Here is a 21,741-nt window from a genome sequence, read left to right on the forward strand (position 1 = left end):
GATATAAAAACTGGACATATTGACCAAAAGATACTCCTGTTTGCGGCAGGATCTAGCTTCGATTCAAGAAGATGTTCTAACGATCAATTTAAAATAAAAAAGCCTTGTCAAGCATAAGATTTCGACTAGTCAGACTGCTTCGAGAGTGTGTCTATGATATATTGTTCCTACTATATTCCTTTCCTACTGCCTTATTTCAACTAGGTTCTGAAATCAGAAGCGGATTATCATCGAATTATATATGAGGTGCAGGCTTATTCGGACTTAGAACTACATTCGATAATAAAAAAGTAGGCTCGAAGTAATGGTTTCTTACGGGCAATATAGCAATAATCATGACATAGAAATCATCGAATTTTTGACCTCTTGAAAGAATCCTCCATAATCCTGGACTTGTCGCCGGGTGAAAGCTTTGTTTTGTTCATTTAAAACGACGAGAAGTCGAAATCGATCTCACTCCTCTCGAAAATGGCGAGGGCCATCATGCATTCCAGGGACAGCTGGTAGTTCTCTGGTGTTTTTTGCTGAGTCAACTTGGGCAGCCAATTGGTTTTGATTTCATGGTCACACATTTTGGGGCTTATCTGAGCCATCGGGCCTGAGCCCAGATTTCCTGAAATTCCTTCAGCCACGCTTGGGCCATACCGCTGATTGATCATGGGCATGAGGGTATTGAAACTGTTTTCGAAGCAGCTTTAATTCTGGCCTATGACCGTATTTAGGAGTTCTTTGATACTGCCATAGTCCTGAGATAGGCAGAACTTTTCCCACTCAGGGTCTCCCAAGATATTCTTCTTCTGTGCATACAGTTATCTCAGCTTGGCCAGCTCGCCCAGATTATACTTGAAGATGTATAAGCTGGCCAGATTGTAGGGGTCATACTTGGCAAACACTATTGCAAGATCTCTCAAGAAGCTAAACTTTATGATTTCATTCATCATTTTTCCCTTTACGGTTGCCTTGACGAGCTTGCTTTCGAACTGGCTGGACGAAGACTTTACTTCGTCGATCATTTGGCTAGTTGAGCTTCTGACACTATTGAAGACTGGATGTTCGCTGATTTTTGTGGCCGGAATTCTATTGTTCTTATTCATCTGCAGGCATTTTGTTAGAAAGTCTGCCATTTATTTTGATACTTTTTAGGAGTGGTGCTTTCTCAGAGTATACTGATCGTTTAGGACCTTCTGCTTGATAATTTTTTCGGATGCTCCGATGAAATAGTACTACTTAAACAGCATGTAGTGAACCATCAGCCCAAAGGCCCAGACATCGACCTCAGATCCATACGACTCTTCTCTGAACAGTTCAGGAGACATGAATATTGGAGTCCCAACAATCTACTGGTTGAGTTGTTTCTTCACAGCAAACCCAAAATCCCCAAGCTTAAATATTTTATGGTTTCCTTCTCTTTTCACAAAAATATTGTCAGGCTTGATGTCCCGATGCACAACCTTCTCAGAGGCGATAAATTGAAGCCCTTTGGCGAGCTGAAAGATAATGGGCAGTGCCGCCTTTTCTGATAGAGCTCCTTGCTTGACTACATCTTCAAGGTTGCCATCAGGGCAAAACTCCAGTATCATGACTACGTTTCTTTCGGTCATAAAGCAGTCATAGATCTTGGTCGTAAATATTGCATCAGGGGAGTCGGAGAGGGAGAGCTCCTTGAGTACTCCAACTTCTCCTCGAATGATTTCCTTAATCTTATCGCCATATTGCTTGATCAAGTTCAAAGGCAATAATCGAACAGCCACAACTCTGTTATTTTCGGTGATGATGCCCTTGAAAACAGAAGCAAATGACCCTTCTCCTAGCAACTATTTTTAGTCATATTAATATGCTCCATCTTTGAGTGTCTTAATTCTTGACATGTCAGACCCTATGTACTACAATTTATTATATCTTTGAAGAGAGTATACATTCTCAATTTAAATAGCATCCATATAAGACCGAATATCATGCTCAAATTATGTGGTTTGCCATCCTCTAATGAGTTCAAATCCATTATTTCTCCACTTTCCTTCCAATTATTCATATCCCTTTCATTACTTATTCTTCCAAATATGCACGATCTGTGCAGAATAAACATGACAATTGCATGCAATAATGAGTAGGGAAATATTTCAATATTTAAGATCAAATGTCAATATAAGCCAAGCCATCCTTTTTTCTTGAAGCTAATTTGTTCTCTCTCATTCGCAGTGAACTTTAGAATTGTCAAAATAATGTTGAGCAGAGTTTCGGCCTGAGCTATATCTCCATTGCCGTAGCTCTTCATGAATCTCTTAAACACATTCTTCACATATTCTCTATGCACATACTCGTCGTCAATGACCATATGGTGCACGTTCTCTCCGTTTTCAGTTTTAGAACTTTAGGAGTCCGAAATATCTGAAATGCTTTTCTTGGAGAGCGTGGGGGTCTTCAGCTGCTTTTCTTCAGGCTTTTTTTACTAAAGCACATGAGACTATTCAATTTTGGCACTTTGCTGAATTGCCAACTTCAATTCGGAATCCAACTCCGATATTTTCTCATTCTTTTAAATCAACTCCCTCTCCATGCTCGATATCTTCAGCTTATTCTCTTTTGCCTCTGTTCGTAGTTCATCCCTCTTCTCCAATAGGCTATCGATCTGCTGCTTCAAAGCAAAGAACTAATTCCTCTCTGTGTTTTTTCTCTCGCTTTCTTGATTGCTGCTGCCATTGAGTTCCTCCTTGATTGATTAGAGTTTGATTTGGTTCACTTGGTGTTCGAGTTTCAGCTTTTCCTTGGTTAGCCTCGAGACTTAGCTGTTCTTGGCGTCCAGTTTCTTGTCCAAATCCGTCAATTGCTCCCCCAGAATTTTGTTACTTTTCTTCAAGGATTCCAACTACTTGTTCAGCCCATCCAAAGAGCTTTTATTCTGTAAATCAATGCTCTGAATTTTTAGTTGCATTTCCTATTTTATGAGGCGCTACATTTATTTCTTCTCAATGGACGCCTATTGGGCCACTGATTCGATTTTGGCGGAAGAAGCTGATTACATTGCAGTCCAGTTTTGAATGAAAAAGTCCCCGTCGTAACTGCCGAGGGGTTTTTCTATGAAATCGGGGAAGATATGCTTGAGGACCGCGACGAAACTACTATGATCCTTTTTGAGAAACTTGTGCTCCTTAAAGAGCTCCACATATTTGGATTAAAGCCTTGAGTTCTTGGTGGCGATTATTTTATTCTCTTTGATTTTTTCCTTTAAAGAAAATTTGATCGCTTCGAGTTCGGTCGGCTTCTCAACTTCTTTCTTCTCTGAAGCCTGCTCGGGTTCCTTTTCATGATTTGGTTATTCTTTCGGTTCATCCATCGATCCCAATGTATTACCAGAATAATTATATCATCGGCCGAATAAGTGGAAGCACATCTATTAAATGTTCGCATTAATTATAAATAGCATCATAACTATTGTTCGAAGTTGAAATGCTCCAAAAAGTGTTCTTTGATCTCGCTTATAAGGGGAAGACTGGCAAGGTCATCTTCAAGCTATATGACGAACATGTGCCGAAGACCGCAGCCAATTTCAGGGCTCTTTGCACCCACGAAAAAGGTTTCGGCTTCAAAAACTCCTCATTTCACCGAATCATCCCAGGCTTCATGGCCCAAGGAGGAGATTTCACAAACCACAACGGCACCGGAGGACAATCCATCTACGGCAGGACATTCTCTGATTAAAATTTCAAACTTAAACATTAAACTCCCTTCCTCCTGTCCATGGCTAATGCGGGCCCGAACACAAATGGCTCTCAATTCTTTATTACTTTTGTCCCCTGCTCCTGGCTCGATGGAAAGCATGTTGTCTTCGGAGAAGTGACAAGCGGGAAGGAGATCATGAAATAAATTGAGAAAGAGGGAAGCAGAAACGGAACTCCTGCCTCTTAAGTCAAAATTGTTGATTGTGGAACTATTAAAGAATGATGATAAGATGTATATCTGTGATTTGTATTGCACTGAAAGCTCGACACTATTTGCAACAGGATAGATTTTACATCAGACTAGATATGATTCGCAGCTAAAAATTATCATAAGGTATTTAATCTGACTTCATTGTTCGACTTCTCTTTCAGGGTTTGTTAAATTTCGAATATTGTCCCTGCTCTCTGCCTCTTTTTGGAACTATTGTGTGGACTCGGCCGAATCGGAACTATTCGCAGCTGTAGGATGATGCAAGATGCTTTGCTCCAGCACAGATTGAAACAGTTCAATTGTGTCTTTGGCGATTATTTGCATTTTTTGTTCAATGAAATCAACGAGCTGTCCGAATTATTGCACCAAAGAATTGTTGTAGGCTTTCAATTTATCGCTCAGGCGCTCGTAGTCTTCAGCGAATTCATGTAGGCCCTTGTAAACATATCCCTGTACTTATCTCACACTCTATCCGAGCAATTCCCATCGGCTATGGGCTTCTTTGGATTCAGCGATCAATTTGTCGCATAACCGAATGTTTTCGTGCACTGACTTACATTGATTTTCGGATGGCTCTATTGCAACACAGGCAACGGCCCCTAACTCCGCAAGTATTTCAGTGAGCTCAATATAATTCTACATTTCCTTGACTTTGAGAGAAGACGATTCTTTCACGGATTGGTAACCCTCGACGCAAGAGAGGAGAGCTTTATAACTGCATAGGTATTCAGCCCCATTCTACTTATCGATTGCTAGCTTCCTGGTAAACACGCCGTTGATGTACTTCTGAGAGAATTGCTTGGCTTTTCTCATCATTCGATCGTACCTCCTTTTCTCGGGGAAGTTCGCATCCTGATCGAAGATAAAACTTTGGAGCTGTGGATTGTTTTGGGTTTATTTATTAGTCAGCAGGTCGTTAAGGTACTCCTCGATTTCCGCGATCATTTCTGATACCTTGATGTTCTTGGTGTTGATGGTTTAGATTCGGAGGCTGGGGATGATGTGATGGCCATACTGGTCATTGATCAGCTCCACCAAATAATCCACTTGCCCCAGCTTCCTGGTGACCATCTCAACCGGCAGGCCTCGCGCGAGAGTCGAGGCGCTGATGGTGATTGCAAAATCATTCCTGCTTGCAGTTTGTTTATGGCTCACGAATATCTTAAGATCCTTGCTCATGGGGTACTTTGATGCCGGCAATTGCATTCTCGTTCTGAGCAGACGTATATTATATATCACGGACTATTAATGCTAATTAATAGGCAATAATCGTCTTTATGCCTATTCGCAGATTAGCTCATTAAATATATTGCGAAATGCAAACTCGGAAAGAAATTACCGTCAGTTACAGATACTTTAACATCATCCAACTTTATTAGCTCAGAAGTAGCATTTTCCATGCATAAATAAACTGTGTAAAACAATCATTAAGCTTAAAGCTGTGCATAAATTGAAATGTTCTTTAGTTTTTTCAAAGCATTATGTGTGTCTACATTGCTATCTTCCTTATAAGTGACTATGCTACTATATTGATAATAACAGTCTATATTTATTACGAGTAGCTATCTGATTATGACTGTCTATATTTATTTACGAATGGCATATTTATTATGAGTGCCTATTTCGATTAAGAGTGGCTCAATTGACAGGTTATTTAGTGTGTCTCTATGGCTATGGATCAGCCTTATTAATAATATTTTTATAGAATTATTTGAATGATGTTAACAAATCGGAATTTGTCAAATTTTAACTGCTTTATTCAGAGTCCTTAACTGATTACTTAGTCGAGTAAAAGTGATAATAGGCCTTAGTGCGTCTATTTTGAATCGAATATAAGTGTCTATGTTTTGAGCCAGTTTCAATTACTAATAATGTGATAATTAATAAATGGAGAACAACCAACAAGGCTGAATTGGGAATCGACTGCCCAATCGTAATAAAATATTAAACTATCAAGCCGTAGTATAATGCTTTTGAGTCTTGCTTTTATTTGGTGTTGGCTTTGAGGTACAAGTAAAAAACTCTTTTGGCTCAATCGCAGAATTTGAGGAAAGTGTCCAAGCGGCTTGTCAAAATCCAGCGAATCTTATGAAGAGGAATGGAATGCACTCAGGATAAGACATAAGCTACGCTACGCTACATTTGCTGATTCAGATTTGCTCCTCTAAAAACCAGTAAATAATCCCAGTAATCAACAAACACACTTCAAGGAAATATAAAATTAGTTGGTTGAGACCCAGGGCCCATTTAGTGCTGTCATAATCAAACTTTTTCGGTTACTATTAAAATAACGGAAAGGAGTGTGAAAAATCAAAATCGGTGTCTTGTAAGCATTATAATTTATAAGTATGTTGGCAAATCTTACCAAAAAATTTGAAACCCTGATAAATAGGTTGCAAATTGAGAAAAGATACGAATCTGCCATCAGATAGGGCGAACAGCATTACCAGATAAGACAATTTAAGATAAAATAGTTGACTCCGTACCAAATCACTGAAATGTATTATCGAATCACCACCAAGTAAATATCTTGAAATTCAGGTTCTACATCAGTCATGCCCCAGAGGACAGTTAGTCCTGGTTCGAAAATGAGCTCAGAGTATTTATCTGGCTCCTGATCGGCTATGCCTACGTCGAGAACTGCGCCATTGCCGAAATGGTAAACCAAAGTTATAGTATAGAAAGTTGAGGACTGGTAATTTTTTAGCCAAATATTCAATAATCGCAGCCCTGAAATCTTTGAGTTCCAAGCGTTAAGCATTCTCAAGAGATCTAACAAATCAGTGAAATGGAACCATGAAGAAACAGCTTTACTGGACTCTATTATTCAGTAGCAAATTTCATAAGTGTAGGACCAAAGAAGTAAAGAATAAATGGAACTAAATCGGTAAGGATTTGTTTCTGCTTTCCGCAAAGAAATATTTTCGGACCGCCAAGCAATGCCGGTAGCACTGGATAAGTCACTTGGACCCCTCCACTCTCAGGATCGATTGGAGAATTTAAGAGGACTACCAACTAGTCAGCTTTGTGCTGCGAGAGGGGAAGAAGTGGTCGAAGATTTCGAAGAGTTTTAATGGGAAGAGAACAGAACATATGGTCAAGAACAGATTTAAATCCCTATTGCACTTCGAGAGGAAAAAGAAAATGCTGCACTCCGAAGAAATAAGCTAAACCACATTAACAGAACTCCTGTTCGAAGATATCAAGAAGAATATGCATTATGGGTTCGATTTAAGCAGCACACTCGTATAAAATAAACGAAAATCGAGGGATCAGTCAATAGTGTTAGAAATTTAATCAGCGGGAAATTTGAACGTAAGTTAATAAAAGTAGGAATCGCCATAACACTCGAAGATGCGCTCCAGCTAATTATGTAACCACTTCGGCGATAATATAGAGCCAATGGAATTTGACTGGTGCGATAATTCCAAACCCCACATCTGCAATTCTTCCTCGTTCGTGAAATTCAGAGAAACGGGCTATGACTGCATTGAGATGTTTATGTGGTCCAACTTCAACTTCAACTTCAAGAACGAGAAGTCAGCTCCATGATTTATTTAATGGCCTCAATCCCATAAATATAACTTAAGCTTCATAATAATTTTATTATGCAGAGAAACGCTGCTGTTCCGCCTGAAGGGAAGGTCCCTTACTACCGCTCTGATGGAACTGGAAGGGACACATACATTAAGTAGCATAATGGAGGGTTGCTCAGTAAGGATCGCATTCATTCTCTCCACCAGCTGAAGCCTGTCAAGCAGCGAGGCATGCAGTTCGGGAAATCGAAATATAACCGGCATCCCACATCCTTCAAAGAAGGGGCCTCCAATAAATTCCCGCATTACGTCAGCGACGGAAGTGGCCGAGATTTTTATGTAAAATCCACAGAAGGAGGAAATAGTTGTCCCTTCCAGTGGAGGAACCAAACAGATTTTAAGTTCAAAAGCACTCTCCGGCGCCACGATCCTTACCCGAATGTACAATTATAGTTTAACTTTAGAGCAACCCCTAAAAGGTCGATACTTTCTCCAAAACTCAGATGATGCCAACGCAGCGAAGCCGAGCAATGTCAACTTTCTATGAGCCCCACCAACAAAAAATGAACCGTCGTTTGTCATAACCCAAAAAGGCAATCAGACCACCTCCCATCATGGACTACTTTACGAATGGTTTCGACATTACTCGACAGACAAAAATCAGAGATCGCAGCTACTACGATTGAAATATGCTGATCGTTTAATAAACAATTTAATTTAATTTTACTGTATTACACATATTACATGCCATATCGCCTTCTTACCACCTTCGTATAATTTAGCAATTGGGATTAATTAATTCGGGAATAAGTTAAATTTATTTAAATGAATTAATTTTATTTCAATTTGAAAGGCTATCGTGGAATGAAGTTTTACATTAATTAGATAAAGTTGAATGATTTCCCGACAAATCTTTTCCATGGGCAACAAGCTCATCGCGAATAACTTCGCCTGGCAAAAGCTTAAGGTCAACAACCCAGTTGCTGAGCTTGATGGTGATGAAATGACTCGAATCTTCTGGAAGTTCATTAAGGACGAGTTGATTCATCCCTACCTTGATCTCAACATCAAGTACTATGATTTGGGCATCGAAAACCGGGATCTGACCAACGATCTCGTCACTATGGAGGCTGCCAAGGCCATTAAGGAGTGCAAAGTTGGCATCAAGTGCGCAACCATCACTCCTGATGAGGCCAGAGTCGAAGAGTTCAAGTTGAAGAAAATGTGGAAAAGCCCCAACGGCACAATACGAAACTACCTTAATGGCACAGTTTTTAGGGAGCCCATTATTTGCAAAAATGTTCCAACTCTCGTCAAAAACTGGAAAAAGCCAATTGTTATTGGCCGACACGCTTTTGGGGATGTTTACAACTGCACTGACTTCAGAATTCCCGGAGCCGGAAAACTTGAAGCAGTCTTCAAGGGAGAGACCACATAAACTCATCAGGTCTTTAACTTCCCAGGAAAGGGTGTTGCCCTTGTGATGTTCAACTTGGACAGCTCAATCGAAGCTTTCGCTCACTCATGCTTCAAGTATGCACTCCAGAAGAAGTTCCCCCTCTACATGACCACTAAAAATACAATCTTGAAAGCCTATGATGGCCGATTCAAAGATATTTTCGAGAACCTTTATGAAACTCTCTACAAAAAAGACTTCGAAGCTGCTGGTCTATGGTACGAGCACAGACTCATCGATGACATGGTTGCTCAAGCCATTAAACAAGAAGGAGGATACATTTGGGCTTGCAAGAATTACGATGGCGATGTTCAATCCGACCTTGTTGCTCAGGGTACTTTTATTGATAAATGTAGGATATGGATCTTTGGGATTGATGACTTCAGTCTTATTCACACCTGATGGTGCAGTTGAGGCAGAAGCTGCCCATGGAACAGTCACCAGGCACTACCGTCAGCATCAAAAGGGAAAGGAAACTTCAACAAATTCCATTGCTTCCATTTTCGCATGGACCCGAGGCCTCATGCACAGAGCCAAGCTTGATAATCTCCCACAACTCCAAAAGTTCTGTGAGGAATTAGAGGCTGCCACAATTGAAGCCGTTGAGAAAGGAGAAATGACTAAGGATTTAGCTATTTGCATTGCCGATACAAACGATGTCCCCCGCACATCTTATTTGAACACTCTGGAGTACATTCAAGCTGTCAGAAGGAGATTGGACAAAAGACTTCAATGATTGTTTGCTCGAAGGATCTTATAATTTCTCAATATATATTGTACACCTTTAACTTCACTCCATTCGTTCTTCAATTACATCACTTTTTACTAACTCTTGCATATAATTCGATGTTGCAGTTTCGAATTGTGGGAACTTTGAGAATGAATGAATAAAATAATATGTACTCTCTAATAAATATGATATTGATCGATGTTAGTATATTTTTGATTAAAAAGTTACAGGGACAGGACTCGAACCTGCACTCTTTGGCTCATGAGACCAATGCTTTAATCCATTAAGCTACCCTGTATTGCCTATTTCCCACAACTTTAGTTTCAGTCTATTCTACCCTAAAATCATGGGCAATAATTTCGAAAGCCTTTGTTTTGTTTGCTCTTAACTTTTCACAATAGAAATAATAAGGAATCAAAATATTGAATATTAATTCAATGACTTACACCGATGCTAATTCTTTCAAATAAAAGTCATCAAAGATGGCCAAATTGAAATATAGTCGATAAAATATGAATTAATCAATCATCTTAAAGTGGCCTCTAAATTCTATTCATTTATGATGATGGTGGCAATTATTTCTGCTCGCATTTGCTACTAATAATCCTATCGATGTCTTCAATGGTTTATCCATCTTTGTAGTTTTCGCATTCGAGCTATGGAATTTCCCAACCAACTATTTCAGTGAGACGTTCAATATTCTATTTCATTTGGTTGCCCAGCTTCTCGAATTCCTCAATTTACTTTTCAAACTACTTTGACTCAGCTTAGATTCTTTCGACTGTTTGCCTTTTTATTTCCAGCTCTGCAAGCTCACTTTGTCTCAATTCTTCGATATCCATTTTCTGCAGTCGCTTTAGTTAGCGGTCTTTCAGCTCGAACTCCGAACATAACTCTTAGAGAATTTAGTTTATAGATTCTTTTTGCTGTTCTGCCCACCCAATTATTTCTGCTGCTTCCTTTAGCTTTGCAGTCTGCGATTAATGCTCTCTGCTGTTCGAGGCTATCATTTGCTCAGCGTAAGCTGAAACTCGAATCCTTTCTTTCAGTTTGTCAACAACCTGCTGAACTTTGCTCTTATTGACCAAGACCTCATCTACGCTTCGCAGCCTGCTATTTACAGATGCAATCTTATCTCGGAGGATTTTAATTTCTGCTTCTCTGCGAAGAATCGGGTCCTTTGGGAGAAACGCCTCATTAATTACTTCTTCAGTTTCTTCGTAGTCATTCGATTGATAATAAAGATTGATGCCCTCATCGATTCTTCTGTTGCGGAAGCTCTACATCTCGGTCGGCACAAAGGGAGATTAGATTTAGGCGCCATTAATGATATCCTAAATCCTCTGTCTTTCCTCCGGAGAAAGGTAGTCGCACTATCGATAGAGTTCCCCTGCTGCCTAGACTCTATTCCTTTCGATGATCCTGGTGGTCTTTTTCTTGGACATGTTAATCTTAACGATTTCGACATCGTCTTCTGAATCGTACTCCTATTTTCTCCGCTCTTCTTCTTCGAGCTTCACTAACTTCATATGAGTCTTGTCGCTCTCTCTCAGCTACTCGAGCTGCTCCTCAGTGATTCTACCTTTCAGGATCTCCGTGAGGAACATATTCCTGTCTTTCAGCTCCGAGGCTGTCATTGAACTCATTACCACTGAGGCATCATCTTTGTTGCTCTCTGCCTCGTCCTCGCTATTTGTGCCATCAATAATCTCATCCAGGTTGATGCTCGACGATTTCTCGGACATTGTGCTCTTCTTCATGACTGAGCTATTTCTGAGGCTCTCCCTTTCGGAGTCTTGGCCAAGCTGCTTCTCATTTTGATTGATCCTCTTCATGAGGCTGTCGTAGTCCCTCTCGCTCGGCTCATCCACAAATTCCTGGATATTGATCTTTTATATATCAGACTAATTTCCTTCGTTTTTACGGATGAACTCCTCGTACTGGCTTGGGTAATAGTCGAGATTTCTATTCTCTACTTCATCGATAAACTGGGAGAGCTCATTCAAATGTCTTTGCCTTTCTTTCTTCTCCTCTTACTATTTTGTTTCTTTTGGATTTGTCTCCTTTTTGTTTGCTTTCAAGTCTTCTATCTTCTTCGGTTCTTTTCCTGGCTATTTAATTGTGAATCCTGCAAATGATATTGACGGCCTTTGGTGCTCGGAAGCAGCTTACTCTTTTTTCTATTCGATTGCTTATGATCTTTCTTTTTAAACTTTAACTGATGGGCCCATAGATATGCCGAGCGATGAGCCGATTGATGAGCCCATTTTCAGGTTATTCAGCTTCTGCTTATTTCTCTCAACGAAGGATTTGCCATTTTTTAAGTTTTACTTTTTAGGAGCAGTTTCAAGCTCTTTGAGAATTTCGACCTTTTCTTAGACTTTCTTCTCTGGCTTTTCTTATTTTTGCCTTGAGGCTCTTTTTTCGAAAGGCTTCGAGGCTATCTTGGACATTTATTGGGGCTGCTTCTGCTTTTCGGGGATCTCAGGCAAGTTGCTGTTGACATACTTTTTGAATTTGGGGTCCTTGCTTTTTTCGGACACATACTTGTGAAAATCGTTTGTCTTCTCATCGTTGTTATTCACCCCATTCGAGTAGGTTTCTGAGAATTTGGAGAGATTGAGAATGTTCGAAGAAATGTCACTGTCGACAGTAACGCGAGTATGAACGGATTTAGCAGAATCCGGTCGGTTTGGCTTCATGTTTTTAGGAAACAAAGTTACGTTTAAACCAATTATATTATACGATATATGGCTCAAATTTAAATTCGGAAGGAGATCCAGCTGGACTCTCAATTAATATTGAACCCATTTGTTACGATATGAACATCTGGTTGTTATCTCAACCACTATCCATTCTATATTCGAAATAAAAGAATAAGAATAGAGGATTGTAAAGATTTTGAGAATAATCAGATGTTTTTAAACTGTGGGGAAGTCTGTCCCGCAAGATCAAGTGAATCCTCGAATAATTTCCTGCAAGCTTGCTTTTCAATATTCGGCTACATATTTTGCCTGTTATTGAATAAAAAATCTATTGCTTTCTTCTCCCCCTTTTCCTATCTTGGCATTGATATTAACTTGTCCCCATTGTTGCCCTTCAGTTCGAGACCTTTGTAATGATTTATTTTTTGTTCGTTCAAGACTTAATCTTGGCTCCAGAGTTTTAGTAAATAATCTTCAGCCTGCTTCAACCAGGTCTTCAGCTTGACCTAAGAATAGTTGATCACTTCTTCAAAGAATGCGTTATGCTCTTAGACTTTATTACGGTAGTTGACCAGAATTTCCTGACGGTAGTAGTTGAGATTCTTTTTGGCGATCGAGTCATGGTAGTTTGCCAATATCTCCTCAACGTTGTCAGTTAAATCCTTACGGATAGTCTATAGGGTGTTCATATCTTAGATGAGGTTGTCCATTTCGATGTAGGCGAGCTGGGAATGCTTCTACTTTTCGAGGCATAAGTCATTGAGATGATCTTCTTTCATTTGTTGGACAGTCCCGAGGAGCTGCAAGTAGAAATGCTATGTGATCGTGTACTGCCTATCGTAGTGGCTGTTTATATTCTCGTAAGCAATTTGCTTCTCACTGTACTTCTCGTAGGTGATGTCAATGTGATCAACCAGCTCCTTGATTTCGAGGTAGCCAGGAGTTGACGAGAACTGTGGAAAGTTAAACCCTCTTTTGGCCCTTTATTTTGGGAAAGTTGAGTTCTCGAACCTCCGATTAACTGTAAAGCCCTTGCTCGCTAGGTTCATCGCGCACTTCTCGCAGTAATTCAGCTACTCATCGTCGTATGTTGCATAGAATGTGGCTTGTTTGTTCGGGTGGTTTGTACAAATGGACTTATCTCTGCCTTCTGAGGCGTATTGATACTCTTTGCGGGTTGCGACATTATTACCCATTTGGGCCTTGGTCATTTTTCGATGAAAATTGGACTTTACACCAGCATTTATGGCAGGCTTTTTGGTAGCATTTAATCTGTTGGGAGATCTGAATGAGCAAACAATTACAAACTGCGAGGATCTTCCCGATAATTGGAAAAATATTATACATTCTGAGGGAAAACGGGCTCCTTCTGGGGCTCAGTATTGTAAATGGGATGCCGGTTGCGGGTAGGAGTGCTCCTGTTATCCTTTTGCATAAGGTTCTGGAGAGGATTCGTGGGCTGCCGCAGCATAATGTTATCGTTACTAATTAATATTATAACACGATTTATTTATGCATTCCCACTATAAATACTGTATGTCCAGAGAAAACATGCAATTTAGATATCTCCATTAAATAATTATATGCATACAAAATATAAACGGAAGCCACCAAATCTACTGCTTCCAACATCATCCCAAACCGAGGGTATCTAGCCATGGGAGGGCAAACTCGAATCGGAAGCGGCCGACTCAGCCATCTCCACACATCGGCGAGAACTAGTCGAAAGGTTTCTCCATAAAGTCATCCATCATACGAAAAGGAAGAATTATCTCAATACTGACCCATGCGTTGAGGACTCCCGAATGTAAGAACTGGGAGTTCGCTAATTAGCCTCACTTCACTAAGGCAGATCGATTCGAAATGCATTAAAAAGCATGTCATTGCAGAAAAGACATGCGACTTCATTATCTCATTCAAAAAATTACGAAGGTACAGGATACGTAGAGGCCCACAGCTGCTCCCTCGTCAATTCAAAGCCCATTCAAATGAAACTCTATTCCCTAAATATTTTCCAGGAAATCTGCGAAATCCCGCATAACTACCCGTCTGACTAGCATTGTGTGAATTCACTTGGTAGGTTGCATGAAACAATAATGAAAAAGAAATACATCGAGGCAGCAAACAAGTGTTTTCAAAGAGAGCGGACATCATAAGCATTCTCAATTTGCCGGTTGATGGGGACGAAAATCGGGAACTTACAGAAAATGAAGACGAAGCTAGGGAATAACACAAATAAAATAAGCAAGACCATTAAGTATGAAAGAGGGCAGCTCGAGCCATTATTTCGCAAAGTGCTCAATGTTTCCCCTCTCTCTCGCACGAATTTAAGCAGGAATGCCCCAATTGTAAGGCCCATTCGAACGATCCCCTGATAAACTCGCCACATGGAACTCCCTAACAAAATCCGATGAATTAAAAGATGTAGATAGAATTTCAACTAGGCCCTGACCTAACTTGATTACGATGCTGCATGATACGTTTTATTCAATGTTTCTGTATATATTTGATCATTCACAATTCGTTTGTGGAGAGGAGGCCGTCTCCCCCGGGTGGCTTCAAAGCCCTAAATATGATTAACAGCACCCCATTGACAAGGAAGAGGGAAGAAAGCACGATCGAGAGACTGAAGACTATAATAATGATTACGTTTCGTCGATTATGACAAACTCTAATGCAATGATTGATGCGATGCTGCTTTATTGATAGATCTTACAATAGGTTAAAGAGGATCAAACCGGGAAATGTTTGTAAGAACTTACAGTATTCCACCACCTTTTAAAACTTGAACTACGCTGCGATAAGTAATGCCCCAAATTGTCTAAGCAGTATCACCATTTTGTTACACTAAGAAGGACGGAGCCCAGAGTTGAATTAGAATCTTGTAAATTCCTGGAGCACTCGTAATGAGTGCAATCATAAACCACACCTGGAAGCCTATCAGCAATCCAGCGCACTCGAGGTTGATCAATCTTATGACTAAAAGCCAAGTCTTTAGTTCCATCTGCAAAAGTATATTGCTGAGTATAATTAATATGGCTCAGCCATTATATTATATTGACGATACTCGCAGAAGTTGCTTACATTTATTTGCGATTCAGATTATTCAATGTTTAGTATAAATGTATTAAGCTTGCTCTCAAAATGGATTGCTACAATATAATAAATGCATAAGATGTAAATCATTAACAAAGTAGGGCCATTTTGGAGACATTGTGATACTTGCTGCGGGCGAATTTCCGGCGCACTGCTTTTAAATCGAAGCGATTGGCTTCTTGAAGAAGTATGGCCATTTATTTAAAGCAAGATTTTAAGTCATGTTAAGGAACCTTAAGGGAACTTTGCAGCTTTTGATTTGTTTTCATCTTGAGCATGGACTCGGCTAAGGATACTGCTGCCATCACCATTGTGTAGGGCTCGAAGGATTTTGAAACCCCCTCAAAAAGACAGAGTTAAAGCATGTATTTGCAGAGGGATGTGGTTTTGTCAGTCATGTTGTCATTGATCGATTCGAGCAGCTGTAAAGAAGTTGTGCGGTTCAGATTGAAACTCAACGCCTCAATGATCTTTCCTTCCATTGACTTGAGATCCTTGAGGTTATAAGTGTCGGCTGTCACTTCGAGGAAGTTTTTGGTCCTTGGGGGGTAGATTTCCTCATACTTGCTGGCAATCCACAGACAGCAGATGCCTACGAGCTGGTAGTTCTCTTTTGAAATGGGTTGCATGGCGGAGTAGTCGCTGAGGTAGCTGAGGGCCAAGTGCAGGGTTTGCTATTTGAGATCGAAGGAGTCGTGAACATCGATGAGCCAATCGATGAGGATCTGTCTCATTTTCTCGGAGATTTCGATTTGGTCGCCTCTCGCCTCTAGTTTCTGAATGTCCACCATGAAATCCAAAATACACTGCTTGTACTCTTGAATTGCATCGACATGTTTGGATGCCTCGGTACTCTTGGATATCATCACTGGCTCTTTGCGCCCGTATAGAGAACAGGAGCGTGGTTTCGTTTCAGCTTTGGCGATTGGCACCTTCTCATAGATGCTGATGTTCTTCTTGGACTTCCGATCGACGTTGGTAATGTCTTTGCCGAAAAAGCGCTTGGAATTTTCATTGTGGCCTCTGAGTTCTGCAAGTTTGAACTGGCGATACGATTGCTCCTTTCCTAACAGATTCATTCAATATAAAATTAGAATTAACGTATGAAATAAGTTTGGGAATATTAATGGGTTTGGAAATGTTGAATAATTTATTAAATATAATAAAAATTAGAGGATTACAAATATCAGGGGTGCCAAGATCTTGAAAATGATCTTTTCATGAAGTGCCTCAGTTTTCGGGCGAACGGACTTCTTGAGGACTGCTTGTACTCCTATTAGGCTTGGCTGGCATTTGCATAAGTATCTCTCTTTTGTTTGCTTTAGGTTTTTTATGCTGCAGCGTTCAGAAATACGAAGGCTCAACTTCCATGAGTTGCTTCATTTATGCTTTCATCTTCATTGGGACTGATGATGAATCAAAATCCAGCTTATTGGAGGAACTATCAAAATCAAGTCCGACAGATGCCTTCGGCTTCAAACTTTCGTGGTACTGCTCAGATTCTCGGGGGCTGTGGAGTGAAGTGGCATTAAGGGCCTTCATATATGGCTATGTTACTTAGAGTTGTTGAAGTTTCAGCAGTTGGAGAGGGTGTCTAATTCAAGGTGGGGATCTTTTCGTTGAGGTTCCAATAGTGCTCTTGGGGACGAGCTTTGGAACCTGTTCGATTTTGATTTGTATTATAATTGAAATAGCAACTCATTTGATAATCAGATATTTCATTCATAGATGAATGATTTAGATCGACCATTTCAGAATATTTAATATTTAATTAATATATGCATTATGAATGAGGGAGTTATATTATGTGATCAATAATATAATCTAATAAATGCATTATTCAATTAATTTAATATAATCTATAGACATATACACATATTCATAATATGAGCATGAATCTGAGATTTATATTATAATCTAGTTCATTCTAAGATTTATATTACGTATTTTGGGTTTGTAGGAGAGTTCATGAATGTCAAATTTGATATCCTTTCTGGAAACTATTGATTTCCCATTGCTGCATGATATTAAAATTGAACTGTTGCTTTGTTTGGACTACCAGCACAACGCAACGCAACAAAATCATTGCTGTGATAAATTTAAGTGAAATAACAATCAGCATATAGGCATGTCAGCAGCAACTTGAATTCTTCTTGGTTTCAGTATTTTATTTGCTTATTTTTGAACCCTTAACGAAAGAACGCTATGGCAGCACCTTATCGCTCGACAGGAGCTTGCCCTTTATTTATTTAGCCATGTATGTAAAGGCCTCGGAAATGTTTATATCTTGCTTGGCGCTGACTTCGAAGAATCTTACTCCCAAAGTCGAAGCCATGGCCTGCCCTTATTATTCAGATACCTGCCTTCCTTCGATGTCGCATTTGTTGGCAACGAGCACTTTGACGACATTCTCAGATGCATGCATTTTGATCTGTTTGATCCAGTTCTACAGGGCATTGAAAGACTGTCGGTCATTGATCGCATAGGTCAAGATGATCCCCATTGCCCCTTTGTAGTAAGTTTGGGTGATTGTTTTGAATCTTTACTGTCCGGCCGTGTCCCAAATCTGCATCCGAATTTTCTTGCCTTCCACCGCAATAGTTTTAATCTTGAAATCGATTCCTACATTAATTGAAATATACCGATTGTTGTCAAATGCGATGTCATGAAATTGTTCTCACAAAATCGCAGCAGAATATTAGTCTTGCCTACCCCACTATCACCGATGATCAGAAGTTTGGCTAAGTAGTCATATCCTTGATCTCGACGCATCTTTCGAACTCACCGAATTTATTGCGAATATAATACAGAATTTCAATTCTCAATCTTATAACATTCTATAAATTCAATGCATATTGCAATAATAATGTTCTGCAAATGCATAATAATTAGACAATAACAGAGTTTTTGAATTGTTTGGATGCACCTTTTAAATTAATATATTGAATATTTGAAAAGCCAATGTCCTAAGAATCAGATTTCTAAGATGATACACCGATGGGCTGGGTCCAATGGTTCTGCTCCCTTGAGGACCATGTGTTCTTGTGCGAAGTCAACGAGGAGTTCATCAGACAGCCCTTTAACCTCTACGGCCTTCAAAAAAAAATCAAAAACTTTAAGTACGGTACCAATTATGCAGTAAAGCTCTCGAAATGATCCTAAAAAATAGGACTCCTCTCGAGGATGAAATCGAAAATCGCGAGTAGCAATCTCTTAACTTAGGTTCCTCGAGACTTATCAATAGGCGATCGAACTGTATGGCCTGATCCATGCAAGGTATATCGCGAACCCGGAAGGCCTTGCTATTATGAGAGAAAGGTATCTGACTGCCAAATTCGGCACTTGTCCACGAGTGCTCTGCGAAAAGCAAGCGGTCTTACCAATCGGAATCAGCGAAGATAGTAAAATAGCGAGGGTGAAAATATATTGCCCCAGATGCAAGGACATATACTCTCCCAAAAAGAAGTTTGCTGACGTCGACGGAGTCTTCTTTGGCACTTCCTTTCCGCACTTGCTGTTGATGGTAGAATACGCATAATGCAGACATACCCAGATATTTACCCGGAGTTCAAACGAGAATAGTATGTACCCATGGTCTACGGGTTCAAATATGAGTAAGAAAGGGAGGCCCCAGAGATGCCGCACGCGCAGGAGCAAATGTAGAAGTGCATAAAGAGTCAAATTAACACTTCGGCCGAGACTAAAAGCCGAAAGAAGAAGAAAAAACAATGAGCGTCCGCAACGTATTGAACTGTATGCTAACCGAATTTATTTGTGTATATGAATGGGTTTAATAATTTAAATATTGCAGAATATAAGAGATCGCATGCAGTCTGAGAACGAATAAAACATTTCGGATTCCACTCGCTACCGGTATCGTGAAGCCGGCATTTAGTCAAAGCTGAAGGAATTTGCAAAGTTCAAAGCATAATACAAGGTACGCGACCAGTAATGCAGAGCATTCTAGAAGATGAACAGATTGTGATTCTCAAGAAGAAATATAACCACGGCATTATTGGTAGGAATGCAAACCAGCATACCATCGTGATCGATAAAATAGGCTCCGTCAAACTCAACGAAATTTCAAAAATAGTTACCGATGAGCAGTTTGTGGCCTACACGAACCAAAGAATGCTCAGTCTCACATAGAAAATAATCAAGGAAAAATAAAGAGTGATTTGGATCATAGATCTCGCAGGGCCGATCATGCAGCTCGCTTCTAAAAGGGCCTATGCCATGATTGAACAAATTGTAAGGAACCTACAACACTATTTCCCCAATTTGCTGCATAAGTACATTAGTTGTTACTCAGACTATTTTTCGTGAACACTCCGATGCTCTTCGACACCATTTGGAATAAACTCTCGGCCGATATCAACGAGTAAACGCAGGAAAAGATAGTCTTTATGAGCGATGAACTGGATGAGCTATACTTAGATGTCGATCCAGTCATACTTCCGGAATTCTTGGGGGGAAACTGCAGCAACAAAATACTACAGGAACTCGATGAAGGTTTTTTAGAAGTTACGCCCAAAAAGGAGGAATCTGAGGACGAAGAACAAGAGTTCGACATGAGCTAACTGAAGGCAGCTCTGAGTGGGCTTAAAATGGGCTCGAACAGTCACGGGTCCCTCGCCCAGACGCCTCTCAACACAGAGGCTGATGAATATAAGAAATGAATCATCTTTTTATCAATTTGCACACGTATCAGACTATGATTCCTTGGAATGTATTAAATAAGTTTAGCGAATTCTTCCAAATTATAAAGATTGCCAAAATGAATACTGAATCTCCAAACAAGCGAGGCAATGCAAGCGAGACACCCCAAATGCAGGGAAACGAGCAATAGAATTAAAAGCAATAAAACAAGGAGACATTTCAGAGAAGTGGTAAGACCTTTCTCGCCAGCAATTTCAATATTCTGAGGAAGGATATGAATACAACCCTCTTGCATAAAAATTATTCATATGTTACCTTTGGAATCCAGAAGAAGCAGCCAGAAATCTCAAGAAGTAGCTTCCCCTATTTTCTCGAGGACGAAGAACTAGAAAGACCACAACATCAGAAAGTACAAATGAAAATCTGTAATCGGGTTCGCGACAACAATCACTCCAAAATAAACTAGTCTCATTTGGAGGCCCATGCGATATAAAAATAAGAGCCTCCAGTCAATGAATATCTGTGCTATGATCTCAGCCAGCAAATCACCGAAGGGCTCTTTGGTATGAAAGTGATGGCTGAATAGATAAGGACCATCAAAAAGCAGAAGGAAGCCTAAAACATGGTTAAATAAAAGTTCAAGCCGGCTAATAGAATCAGAATCAAGAAGGAGATGAAAGTCAGGGGGAGCTGGCTGGCCAAAACGACAAACTTGTCGAGACTTCCGAGATCAGAGAGAAGCGAAATTAACTTCCGGTGAGGGCACACCAGGTATAAAACAGACTTTATCGAAATAGGGCTTGTGTATGCACTGTTGTATAGATTAATTGTATTGAAAGAATTATAATAAGAATGATAGCCACACTGCATTGATCTGATTGATCTGAAGTCCGTCTTCCATTTGATAGAAATTGTTGGGAAATGCTTTCATCAGGCAGCTCATTAGATTTAAAGAATAGGAGAAAATAGGAGAATCGCAATTCCTCATAAATGAAGATGAGAATAAATTAATAAATCTCGGAATTAATGCATATGAATATACTCATAAATTAATTAAAGTTTCGCGACAATAAATGAGTATAATAAACATATTAAAATTTCAGTTATAGTTAATAAAATAACGATGGAGAACTAAAAGAATCTCTATGAGCAGTACGCAGATGAGCGCAAACGGGAGAAAGTTGTGCCCGAATTCGATCTGATCAAATTCCTTGAAGGCCACAAGAAAAATGTCGACTTCTTTAATTCGTTCGGGCTCAAGCCTAATAAAAAAGACGAGTCCATCAAGGCAAAGACTCTTGGGGAGAGGAATCAATGATCATTTAAAACTTGCTTATTTATATTCCTTATTTTTATTGCATTTTATAGTTTTGGCTCAGCGAATCAGCATTCATAACTGTATTTGCTTGACTCAAGCTCAAAGTGCAAATTATACTATCAAGTAACGATGAGAGAAAATAGCTTTATAAACGAGAGAGTCGAAGCTGATAAAAGTGTGATATATTTCAAAATATGCATTGAGTATATGTGAAAATCAATCAATGCCTCTTTCTGGTCACCAAAATAAGCATCAATATTTCAAAAAAATTTATGGAAAATTCTGCTCTCCAAGCTTCTTTGCCAATTCCA

General features: G+C 39.7%; 1 protein-coding gene, 1 non-coding gene and 1 pseudogene across 2 annotated transcripts; 2 read left to right on the forward strand and 1 right to left on the reverse strand.

Moving 5' to 3' along the window:
* The first annotated feature begins 3,435 nt into the window (after positions 1 to 3,435).
* Positions 3,436 to 3,942, forward strand: LOC148299830 (peptidyl-prolyl cis-trans isomerase-like). Its single transcript, XM_088275625.1, is given in 1 exon segment — positions 3,436 to 3,942. A coding segment is annotated over 1 exon segment (495 nt). The 5' UTR covers positions 3,436 to 3,447.
* A 5,007-nt stretch (positions 3,943 to 8,949) lies between these two features.
* Positions 8,950 to 9,324, forward strand: LOC148299831 (isocitrate dehydrogenase [NADP], mitochondrial pseudogene; annotated as a pseudogene).
* A 552-nt stretch (positions 9,325 to 9,876) lies between these two features.
* Positions 9,877 to 9,950, reverse strand: TRNAM-CAU (transfer RNA methionine (anticodon CAU)). Its single transcript has one exon. It is a non-coding gene; the product is annotated as a tRNA-Met (tRNA).
* Positions 9,951 to 21,741: the final 11,791 nt, after the last annotated feature.

The sequence above is a fragment of the Brachycentrus maculatus genome, unplaced genomic scaffold (genome assembly GCF_059751285.1).
Source record: "Brachycentrus maculatus isolate JH-2025_06_01 unplaced genomic scaffold, ASM5975128v1 h1tg000923l, whole genome shotgun sequence".
Lineage (NCBI taxonomy): Eukaryota > Metazoa > Arthropoda > Insecta > Trichoptera > Brachycentridae > Brachycentrus > Brachycentrus maculatus.